Genomic DNA, 12088 nt, shown 5'->3' with positions numbered 1-12088 from the left:
CCCCCCCCCCCCCCCCCGGTCTGTGTCATCACTGTCTTCTTGTTCACCTCTCCCTACCCAGGATCTCCTCTCCCCTAGTTCCCAGCTTTACCCTTGGTTAGTTTTAAGGGTGCGGGAAGGCCAAATACCCTGAAACCAGACTGGAACTCGGAGTGACTCTAATGACAGTATCACTTGCAGCAACCTGAAGACCTGACTTTAGTGCCCTTCCTTCAGTGAGGTCAACTTTAGCTCTCTGCAAGGGGTTAGTCAGGTCCCCTGGGTAGCTGAGGCTGGTTGAGGCATCAGGCCACCAAAAGAGAGGCAAGTGAGCAACTGGCCCCCAGCCTTTTCTAAAAAAGAGTTGTTTTGACCGAAGAAAGGAGCTAACACTTCCATGAGAACAAGGAACTTTTATGGTTAGAATTGCAGAGTCGCAACTCGGGGGACAAGGAACCTTCTTTGCCTCCCCACAGCAGCCAGACTGGGCCTCTAGACAACGCGGGAAGCATGACAGTCACATCTCCTAGATAAGGACCAAACGAAGCAGCACACCCCGGTGCTCAGCTCACAAGCCCTGCAAGAACAGGAAAAGCACATCAGTCAAGCTCGCAGCTTGGGGGCAGCCATTACCATGTACTTCCCATCCCACAGGGCACGTGTCTTGCATCTTCCAAGCAGACAGCATGAGAGTTCCTTTCATCTGTGACTCGGGCATTACGTCCCACATCCACCCCCCCACCTCCATACACCTGTGCCTTCTCCAGGCAACAGCCCCGGATGCGTGATCAGGCACTCACCCAAGTAATCGTCCATCAGGGAGCCGATGGCAAACTGTAGGAGGGAAGGTGAAAAGGACATAAAGTCTTAGCAACCGCAGAACTATCCTCTAAGCCCAGTCCCAGGCCTTCTGCCCACCCATCCCCTCTTCCTGGCAGAAGAGAGCACAACATCCCCGGGAGCTGTAAGAAGTCAACAGCTCCCAGCTCTGCCTGGTACAGGCAGGAAGACAGGCAAGGGACTCACAATGTCATTCTTGTCCACTCGGGTCCCCACGATCTTCAAGCGGATCTCATCATCCTGCTGAATCACAATGTCCTGGGGAAGAGGACCAGTATACTCAGATACCCCTCACGCCGAAATCCCTTGGAGGGCTCATTCTTCCTCCCTCCCACTGACTTCCTCCCTACTCACCTCATCCATTGTCTTGTAACATGGCGGGTTGGAGTTAGGATCAAACTCCATCTCTGATGGGATGGACTGAAAGGAAAGCCAGACTGGGTCAGTGCTTTACAGGGGTGCCTTCTGGAGATGGTCATGATGGGTGTCTCTCCTCCTTGGCACCCCCAGCACGCCCAGACTTACATGCCGAGAGATGAAGCAGGACATAGGTCCAATTTCTGTGAAGAGTCCAACCTAAAAGGCAATGAGTGATGTTGCTTTTTCTTTTACCCCCCCATGTCTTCTAAGGTCCTCATCTTTGTCTGATTCCTAATATTCTTCATGTCCTGAAACCACTCTGGATTGTATCATTTGTCTTCTGGTCTCTCTTCTGTTAAGCTTTCACTTTATTTATTTTCCTATCATTTTTATGAGAAGGCACAAGTGAGCAAAGGGCAGAGACAGAGAGGGAGACAGGGCAGGGGGGGAGGCGGGGTTCACAGGAAGCAGGGCTCAAGTTTACCTGATGCGAGACTCACGAACAGTGAGATCATGACCTGAGCCAACGTGAGATGCTTAACTGACTGAGCTACCCAGGCGCGCTCCCTTTAATTTTATTTATTTATTTATTTTGAGAGAGGGAGAAAGGGAAGGAGGGATAGAGAGAGAATCCCAAGCAGGCTCCGTACTGTCAGCACACAGCCCAACACCAGGCTTAAACTATGAACCCTGAGATCATGACCTGAGCTGCAATCAAGACGCTTAACTGGGCCACCCACATGGCCCTCAAGCTTTCATTTGAAGTTAAGCAAACAGTGTGGTAAAGAGCCAAGGCCTGGGACTTGTCAGTCCACAATTTGAACACTTGTTGACCACATGACCTTGGCCAGTAGACTTAACTTCTCCAAGCTTCAGGTTCTATAAAAAGGGATGGGGCACGTGGGTGGCTCAGTAGAGTAGGTTAAGCATCCAACTCTTGACTTCGTCTCTGGTCATCATCTTGTGGCTCATGGGTTTGAGCTCCACATCGGGCTCTGCACTGTCAGCACGGAGCCTGCTTTGGATCCTGTCTCCATTGCCCTGCCCCTCCCCCTTCTCTCTCAAAATTAAACATTTGAAATAAATAAAGAAAGAAAATAAAAATGGATAAAAGCACCCACCACAGTCATCGTGAGGTTTTGCACATTACCTGGCCCAGAGTAAGTACTCCACGAATGGAGGCTGTGCTATTGTTGACTACTCAGGCTGACTTACATGACCCGGACGGAGACAGCACAAGATTACTGTACCATTTAACAGGTGAGGCAACTGAAGCACAGACTGACTCAGCCAAGGTCACAGAGTTAGCAAGAGGAGTTGGAACCCATCTCACATCTTCTGAGCGGCCACCCAACTGCCTCCGCTATGTATAGTCTCACCTTGTTGACTTGAGTGACAACAGCATCCACGACCTCCCCTTTAAAGGGCCGGAACACAATGGCCTTGTACTTAACTGGATAAAGGACAAAGCCTCGGCCTGGCTGGATCACACCAGCACCAATATTGTCAATGGTGGTGACAGCAATCACAAAGCCATACCTACAAGCATGGGAAAAAGAAAGGCACCGTGTGTGTAAGAGCCTCTAAAACCATCTGCAACAAGTCAGTGAGCCTGGGGGTTGGAGAAGAGCACAAAGGGAAGTAGAGGACACCCCGACCCCAGAACTTAATGACTAAGAGAAGACAGGATACTGATCAGTATTCAAAAGGCCAAACACTGCTCTCATAATAATTTCACAATAAGTGTCCAAGAAGGCTGAAATCCTTGAGCCAAGAGACCTCGATCGTCGGGATGCCTTAGAATCACCTAAGAGGAACTTCTTAAAACACACATTCCCAGGCCTGTCCCCAGTCTTGATTCTATAGGGACAAGATGAGGCTCAGGAACTTGCATGTGGTTATTCTGATGAGAGAGGCCAAATACTCCATAGCCCTGGGCTCATCCCAGCCCATTCATCACTGTGTGAGAGGCCCTTATGTGCAGAGCCCAGAGATGTGCCAGGCCAGGTCCCTGGTCATGTGGGAGAAAGAAAACCAGCAGAACCACAGGAGAACAGACACAGGAACAATGATTAGGCTGTGAGCTCCATGAGAGCTGGCTTGATTCTATCTCGTTCACTGCATTGTTCCCAGAGCCCCACACACAACCTGGCAGACGGCAGAAGCTTTAGAAACGTTTGCGGAGTAAATGAGTGAACAATCTCAGCTGAAGTGAGGAAGTCTCATGATCAGCTTTGCAGAGGGCGCCGTGGGAACCCAAAGCAAGGAAGCAACTGACTGCCTGGGGTGCCTGAGAGGGTGAGAGGGTTCCCCAGGGTAGGTGGCAGGTCCTCGCAGGATGAGTAGGACCCGGGGAGAGGTTGCAAGCCTCGGGCGCCACACGCGCCTCAGATCAGGTGGCACGGAGGGCGCAGCACTCACTTGCCGGTGCAGGTCCCCTCCACCTCGGTGAAGAGCTTCTGCTTTACCGTGTTGAGCAGGTTGGGGCCGAAGTAGCGCGGATGCAACAGGATCTCATGCTCCAGGGAGATCTGCAGGGAAAACGGGATGGAGACCAAGCAAGGCGCGGCAGCGACCCGGGGTGAGGAGCAACCTTTCGTCCCGGCGCCACGTTTCGCTCCTCCTCTCGACCCTGCCCTCGCCGCCACCCCGTGCTCTGCTCACGTGGTAGAACATCTTCCCACGGCGGACGGGACAGCAGCCGAATCCACTCCCGCCGGGACGGCGGCGCCTCTGGACCAACCGGAAGCACACAGCCGCAGCAACTCTGCTTCCGGGCCTGCCCCAGCGAAGCGGGCGGGACTCTGCCCTCTCCGCGGACCCAATTGGGCATCGCTGTCGTGGGCGGGAAATCCGCGAGGCCCCGCCCTCTCCTCCCCACCAAGCAAGATTTATTGTCCCCGTTGACAGATGAGGTTCCAGGCTCAGAGGGTTGAGGTCACTTCAGGGTCACTCACGGCCAGGATTCAAATTCAGGATGTCTGACCCCAAGACTTGCATATTCGGGCTTTCCAGATTTTCATGCAGCCATTCGTTCACCAAACATTAACGGAGGGGAACACCCACCCCATGCCGGCAGGTAGTTTGGAGATGAAGCAGCCCAAATCAGAGCCCAGAAGGCAGCGCTCCCTCCAGGTGTGAGAAAACAGATCACTGCACTCCTCCTTCCCATTTCCCCATTCCTTCCAAAACGCGTGCGCGCACGCGCGCGCACACACACACACACACACACACACACACACACACGCGCGGCTTAGAGAACCAGTGAGCCCCTGTGTGTTCCTTCAACTCTACCCACATTTTTGTAGACAGTCCCTTTATTAAACTCACCTCAATTAGCCAGAGTGAGCTTGCAATCTGTTCCCTGTGGAGACCCTGACTGATAAAAGGTCCATACGGAAAGAAGCAGAAACCACGAGCCACAGACCCATGAGAAAGGCTCAGCAGTTGACTCTAGATCCACGACAGTCCTTGGGGCCTTCCTTGAGCAAACTCCCTGCTGCCGGAATACGTTTTTGTATGTTGTAAATAAGAGAGCCTGACCTACCGTCCTGCAAGAATAAGGACATCCTGCTTCCTCGGAGCTGTCACACATCAGTTCCCATTGACTCTGCCCATTTCCTAGAATGGCTGAACCCACCAGTCAGCCACTTAGACTCCATGCAGATCCCATTGACCATGGTCAGGCAAGGAAGCATATGAACGGGCCTCAGCAGTCCTGACTTCCTCCTCTCTCCTATTTTCTAGCCAGCCTCCCCTAAGGACAGTGGTGTACTGGAAACAGCTGCAAGAGCCTTTTTTTTTTTTTTTTTTTTAAAGTAATCTCTATACCCAACATGGGGCTGGAACTTACAACCCCAAGGTTGAGTCCCATGCTTTACCGCCTGAGCCAGCCAGGTGCCAATTGTTAATATTTCAGAAAACTTGCAAGCCAGTTTTTAAATACAGCCTTTATTAAACATTTAATGAAAAAATTAATGATGTTTATTATTATAACATACAATCAACTGAATTATACTAAAAAAAGAAACAAAGGCACAGGTATAGATGAAACAAGTTTGGCAATATATTGATAACTGTTGAAGCCAGATGATGGGTTAGAGTGGTTTCTTATATTTTTCGTACTACTTTTGTGTGTTTGACATTGTTCAAATAAAAAGTTAGAAAAGAAAACATGGCACGCCTGGGTGGCTCAGTCTGTTCAGCATCTGATTTTTGATTTTGGCTCAGGTCATGATCTCAGGGTTCATGGGTTTGAGCCCCACATCGGGCTCCACACCCACAGTGGGAAGCCTGCTTAGGATTCTTTCTCTCTCCCTATCTGCCCCTCCCCCACTCATGCTCATGTGCTCTCTCTCTCAAAATGAACTTTTTAAAAAGTTAGAAAAAAAAACAAAGGTAGCTGTCATACTGTAACTTCTAATAAGAAAAACATAGGTGGTCTTCTCTGTTCCTGGCGCAGAGCTCCTAAAACCCTTTTCCTAAAGGGTAAGAGTGATGAAGGTGTCTCCATATTCATAACAAACCCTTTTCAATCACACCCAAGTTTATGTTAATGAGGTGATATTTGAAAATCACCTCATAACAGGGACTGGTTGCTGGGGTACCCAATCTCGTGACTGGAGGGTTGGAACTCTCAACCCCCTGACCTCCAGGGAAGGAAGAGGGGCTGGAGGTTGAATCTTTGGCCTATGGCCAATGATTTAATCCAGTGTGTGTGTGTGTGTGTGTGTGTGTCTGTGTCTGTGTGTGTGTCTGTGTCTGTGTGTGCACACACGTGCGCATAATGAAGCCTCCTAAAAACCGCAAAGGATGGGTTTCTGAGAGCTTCTGGGTTGGTGAACACCTGGAGATATGGGGAAGGTAGCACTCTAAGAGAGAGTATAGAAGTCCCATACCTTTTCCATACCTTGCCCTGTGCAGCTTTTTCACTAGCTGTTCCTGAGTGATACATCCTTTTATAATAAACCAGTAATCTAGTAAGTGAAATGTGTCTTTGAGTTCTGTGAATCACTCTAGCAAATTAAGCAAACCCAAAAAGGTGAGTAGGGAAAGAGTTAACAGTAGGCGCGGCCAGATGAGGGACCCTAAGAGAGGCTGATTGCAGCTGGGAGGGCTCCACCAAGGGACCCCCGCCTTAGACTTCAAGGCTCACCATAGTGGCCCTTGGCCCTCCTACTCCTGGTGGTGTCCACAGTGCCCTGGTTGCATATGCGGGTGAGATGCTATAGCTGTGTGCAGGTTTGGGGTAAAAAGGGATAAAAGCATTCCAGATCTGCCCATGCTACGTGTCATGAATAGAGTCTCACAAACTGTTATCTAGTTCCTGATAAAGTCCCAATAAAAAGTCAGAGACAGGGGCGCCTGGGTGGCGCAGTCGGTTAAGCGTCCGACTTCAGCCAGGTCACGATCTCGCGGTCTGTGAGTTCGAGCCCCGCGTCAGGCTCTGGTCTGATGGCTCAGAGCCTGGAGCCTCCTTCCGATTCTGTGTCTCCCTCTCTCTCTGCCCCTCCCCCGTTCATGCTCTGTCTCTCTCTCTGTCTCAGAAATAAATAAATGTTAAAAAAAAAATTAAAAAAAAAAAAAAAGTCAGAGACAAAAATCATACCCAGCAACCCAGTCGGCATCCCTCTCACTCCTGAGAGCTTTGTACTTTCCCTCAATAAACCCTATCACTTTGCTCACTCTCTGCTCTCTGCGAGATTCACTTTTCAACTAGGTGGGATAAGGACCAGCATCTCTCCAACCCACCTGCACCAAAGGGTTCTTTATAACCTCCCATCTATAGCTAGTAGATGAGAAGCATGCGTGACAACCTAGACTTTCAATTGACATCTAAAGTTGGGGGCAGGGGAGAGGGAGCACTCGTACAAGACTGAGCTCTTAACCTGTGGAACCCGATACTATTGCCAAGTAGATAGATTCAGAATTAAGTTGAGTTGTAGGACATTCAGCCCGTGTCTGAGAATTACTTGGTGTGTGTGTGTGTGTGTGTGTGTGTGTGTGCGCGCGCGCGCGCGTGCTGGGGGGGGCGGGAACACATTGTAATCAGAGTCAGAATTCTTAACAGATACTTAAAACTAGGGGCACTTGGATGCTCAGTGGGTTAAGCATCCGACTTCAGCTTAGGTCATGATCTTGAGATTTGTGAGTTCAAACCGTGCATTGGTGTGGAGCCTGCTTGGGATTCTCTCTCTCTCTCTCTCTCTCTCTCCTCCCCTCTCTTCCTGCCCCTTTCTCACTTTGTACTCTCTCTCAAAATAAACAGAAACTTTTTTTTAATTTTTAAGTTTATTTATTTACTTTTTAGAAAGAGAGTACATAGGGGAGGGACAGGGGTGGGAGGGAGAGAATCCCAAGCAGGCTCCTCGCTGACAGTGCGGAGCTGGATATGGGGCTCGAACTCATGAACTGTGAGATCATGACTGATAAAGGAGCGTGGGGCAAGCTGAGGACAAAATGCAGGCTAACAGCACCCCCCACCTCCTCATGGGATATGGGTGATATTCCTTGGACACTCCCAACTACCCCCAAACAGGAAAGGACAAAAACAAATGGTTAAACTGGATAAGAGTCTTCACCAGTTTACCAGAAAAAGGCAATCCCATCAACAGCCTAAAGTCTAGGAACTCCCTACTGTCTTAATGTTAATGCTTAATATTAATGCTTTACCAGAAAGAAAAACAACCTTAGCTTGACAGTAGCTAGGCCTTCAGTAAGTCTTTAGTATGTGAAAATCTCCTTGGAAACTCCCTCTGGACTTTATCTCCCCCAACTCCTTAAAAGATCCCCCCCCCACCCCGACACTTACAGTGCACCTCTTCCTGCCCACAGGTCCTGTCCCCGTGCTTTAACAGCATCATCATTTTTGCATCAAAGACATCTTCAAGAATTCTTTCTTGGTCATCGGCTCCAGACCCCATGAACCCCCCATCACCCCAAAACTTCATCAATGACCTGAGCCGAGATCAAAAGTCAGACACTCAACTGACTGAGCCACCCAGGCACCCCTAAATAAAAACTTTTCTTTAAAAAAGGTCCTCACCCTCTTTATTTATTTATTTTTTTAATGTTTATTTTTCAGAGAGAGAGAGAGACAGAGTGTGAGCTGGCGAAGGGACAGAGAGAGAGAGAGGGAGACACAGAATCTGAAGCTGGCTCCAAGCTTGAACTCATAAACTGTGAGATCATGACCTGAGTCAGAGTCGGATGCTTAACCAACTGAGCCACCCCAGGTGTTGAGGTCCTAACGCTCTTTAAAAACAAATAGATACTGGGGCGCCTGGGTGGCTCAGTCGGTTGAGCACCTGACTTTGGCTCAGGTCATGATCTCGCGGTTTGTGAGTTTGAGCCCTGCATCGGGCTCTGTGCTGACAGCTCGGAGCCTAGAGCCTGCTTCAGATTCTGTGTCTCCTTCTGTCTCTGCCCATCCACCACTCTGTCTCTCAAAAATAAATAAATAAATGTAAAAAAAAAAAAAAAAAGGAAAGAAAAGAAATAGATACTTAAAGCTCACCACTTCCTGGGGTGCCTGGCTGGTTAATTTGGTAGAACATGTGGCTCTTGATCGCAGGGTTGCGTGTTTGAGCCCCATATTGGGTACACAGATTACTTTAAAAAATTAAATTAAAAAAATAGAATCTTAAAAAAACAACAACTCATCTCTTCTTCCTCATTATTTCACCACAGTTTACTATTATCATTGCTCTTGACGTACTGTGTCTGCGTGGTATGGTAAAATATTAAATCATAATTGCATAAGCAGGTATAAGAATTCCAGTTGCTCTGATATCCTCACCAGCATTTGGTATTGTCAATAGGCTTTGTTCATTTAGCTATTCTAGTAACTGTGTGGTAGTATCTCACTGTGGTTTTAATTTCTATTTCCCTAATGACTAAAGATGTTCAGCATCTTTTTATGTGCTTATTTGTCCACAGTGATGTATTCAAAAATCAAGTCTAATCATGTCACTCCCCTTCTTAGAACCCATAAAAGATGGCATTGGCTGCCTCCATTTTGACCTCAAATTTTCCAATTGGCTTTTTCATGCCAGCTTGTCTCTGGGTTCTAGGGAAAGACCCTGAAGGCAAAGCATCCCTTGAAGGACTCCAAAATTACCCCCCTCAAGCAATAAGTAGTGTCCCAAGCAAGCCAAACCCCGCCCATGACTGACTCCAAGACTTGATCTTCACTGCCTACCCACCCACCCACCTTTGCCCTGAATTCTCCTCTTATAAACATGGGAATGTTTTCCATGCTTTGGAGATAGTCTTTGAGATGCTAATCCACTGACTTCCCAGATGCTGGTTTCCCTACCACAAGTTTATCTGCCTTTGGATTTTGTCAGCAATGAGTGGCTGTGCCTGGTCTGTCCCTGCACCCATGTATGTATCTATGTTGCATCAGTGAGGAAGTCTCTAGCACTCAAATGGCACTCTGCAGATACTGGAGTTTTAAAATATGGGTTGATTGAACCTCATCTCACAATGAACCTATTCCTATCTCTCTGAGCTCCCCAGGCATGGGTTGGCCATGATGAATTTTCCCCAAGCCCTGATCCCTTTACTTCCAAAGCTTCGAGATCAGAGACAAGCTAGAATAGAAAGAGAAAACAGCAGTGGAGAACAATCAGCTGTATTGAGATTTGGCACACAAAGAAAGTCTATTGGAGGATTATTTCAGTTACCTTTTGCTATCTCTTTTTAGAGATGATGATGTCTGTCACCTGTTTCCTAAAAACAAACACAAGACCCAGGTCCTGCTGGAGGGCAATCTCTAAGCAAGGATCATCCATCCCAGCTGCCCCTCTTCCAGGTTCTGGGCTCTTGCTTCTCTGCCACAGCCCTGAGATCAAGACCTGAGCTGAGATCAAGGATCAGATGTTTAACTGACTCAGCCACCCAGGCACCCCAGGCATATCTTACTTAAGAAAAAAAAATTTAAGAAAATCTAGGTCCAGTATGCATGGCAATACCCCAGTGTGGCAAGCATTCAGTCTTTGTGCCCAAACTCTGACTCACCTTCAGTTTGATCTCTTCTGAACCTGTAGAAACAGGATTGCTTAAGCTTCCCAGCCTATGTTCTTTACTGCTTAGTAACTCTACCAGTCCTCTACCATACAAGGGATAATCCCTTTAGTCCTTTGGTTTTAAATAACATCTGTATGTTGATGATATTCCAAACATGTATCTCCAGACCCAAAATTACCCCTGATCTTCAGGCTCTGAAGTCTTAGTCTAACTGGCTAAGAGGAAGCAGAACTCTCGGTTTCCCATTGTCTCTCTCTCCTCTAGGCAAATGGTTCTGTCAACCACACTATTGCTCATGCCAAAATTCTGGCTATCCTTGTCTCCTTTTTCTTTCTTTCTTCCTCCCTCCCTCCCTCCCTCCCTTCCTTCCTTCCTTCCTTCCTTCCTTCCTTCCTTCCTTCCTTCCTTCCTTCCAGAGTGTGTGAACAGGGGAGAGAGTCAGAGGGAGAGGGAGAAGGAAAATCTTAAGTAGGCTCCATGCCCAGTGTGGAGCCCAACGCGGGGCTCAATGAAGGGCTCAGCTGGGGACTTGATCCCACGACCATGAGATCACGACCTGAGCCGAAATCAAGAGTCCAAAACTTAACTGACTGAGTCACCCAGGTGCCCCCATTCCTTTTTTACTTGTCCTTAATTTCCTACCCTCATTTTAGCAAAATCTGTTGACCCAGCATTTCTACACCACCACTACCTTTGTCAGGGCACCATCATCATCACCTATGGGACCATTTCCACATCTTCCTCCCTGCTCCCACTTTGATCCCCTACTTCACAGAATAGCCAGGATAAGCCTCTAAAAACTAGAATCATGGGGCACCTGGGTGGCTTGGTTGATTAAGCATTTGACTTTAAAAAAAAATTTTTAATGTTTATTTATTTTTGAAGGAGAGAGAGAGAGAGAGAGAGAGAGACAGGGCATGAGTGGGGGAGGGGCAGAGAGAGAGGGAGACACAGAATCTGAAGCAGGCTCCAGGCTTGGAGCTGTCAGCACAGACCCTGACTTGGGGCTCAAACTCACGGAGTGCAAGAGCATGACCTGAGCCAAGGTCAGACGTCCAACCAACTGAGCCATCCAGGTGCCCCGAGCATTTGACTCTATCTCAGCTCAGATCTTGATCTAACGGTAGTGGGTTCAAGCCCCTCATTGGGCTCTGTGCTGGGTGTGAAGCCTATTTAAAAAAAAAAAAAATGAAATGAAATGAAAAAAAAAGAGAAAACAAATGAAAACTAGAATATCAGAACACTCCTCTGCTTAAAACTCATCAATGGCTTCCCGTTACACTCAGAATAAAATACAAACTCCTCACCACGGGCAATGGAAATTCCATGCATTCATACTTGTGTGAGGTCAAATTTTCTTCACATAATCAAAACAATATCTCATAATAGCTTGAAAACACAAGCAGATGTGAGAATCCATCTGTCTACAAGACATTAAAGAAAATTGGGAAAATATAACACAATGTTACTATTATTACTACTGCATGTTTTGGGTTTTGAAAATATAGATATTTTTTATAAAATGAAAATGTTGCTCATGTTAGTTTTAATTCCTATACAATATTGTATGGCTTGGAAGGGCATCTTGAAAAGATGGGGTTTAAGCTGAGGCCAGTATGGCCCACAGGTCTTTAGTACAAGGATGAAAGGTTGATGAATGTCCCTAATTCTGGTTCTGTCTCATTGGAGGGCTTAGCTACAGAACAAAGACGCTTAGTGTGGTGGTGACCATGGTAACCCTGTAAACACATTGCCCTAGTCAGAGAAGAGTCAGGTATCATTGCCTCCCAACCTATAGCCCTTTCTTCTGGTTGCCTAAGTACCCTCAAAAAATTTCTTCAGAAGTAATCACGCTTTGGGGACAACTGGTTGGCTCAGT

The 12088-nt window shown here is 47.7% G+C and overlaps 1 protein-coding gene across 4 annotated transcripts in view; it reads right to left on the bottom strand.

The window, feature by feature from the left end:
- The window catches only part of LOC121023821 (DNA-directed RNA polymerase II subunit RPB7), a 19553-nt gene extending 15578 nt beyond the window's left edge, over positions 1 to 3975 (bottom strand). Inside the window, exons 1-8 of one of the 4 annotated variants that reach the window (XM_040465975.1) lie at positions 3844 to 3964; positions 3601 to 3710; positions 2559 to 2718; positions 1345 to 1395; positions 1174 to 1239; positions 1006 to 1077; positions 780 to 813; positions 373 to 556 (exon numbers count right to left, since the gene is read on the bottom strand). In XM_040465975.1, coding sequence (XP_040321909.1) covers positions 543 to 556; positions 780 to 813; positions 1006 to 1077; positions 1174 to 1239; positions 1345 to 1395; positions 2559 to 2718; positions 3601 to 3710; positions 3844 to 3855 — 519 coding nt within the window. In that variant the 5' untranslated portion in view covers positions 3856 to 3964 and the 3' untranslated portion in view covers positions 373 to 542. Of the gene's footprint in view, positions 1 to 372; positions 557 to 779; positions 814 to 1005; positions 1078 to 1173; positions 1240 to 1344; positions 1396 to 2558; positions 2719 to 3600; positions 3711 to 3843 lie in introns of those variants that run through there. The other 3 variants (XR_005787509.1, XM_040465967.1, XM_040465968.1) reach the window with 3 other exon arrangements.
- Between the last annotated feature and the right edge of the window lie 8113 nt (positions 3976 to 12088).

The sequence above is a fragment of the Herpailurus yagouaroundi genome, unplaced genomic scaffold, assembly GCF_014898765.1.
Source record: "Herpailurus yagouaroundi ecotype Mexico unplaced genomic scaffold, PumYag 569, whole genome shotgun sequence".
NCBI classification, from domain to species: domain Eukaryota; kingdom Metazoa; phylum Chordata; class Mammalia; order Carnivora; family Felidae; genus Herpailurus; species Herpailurus yagouaroundi.
The sequence above is the reverse complement of the archived record's forward strand: the minus strand, read 5'-3'. Positions and strand labels throughout refer to the sequence as shown.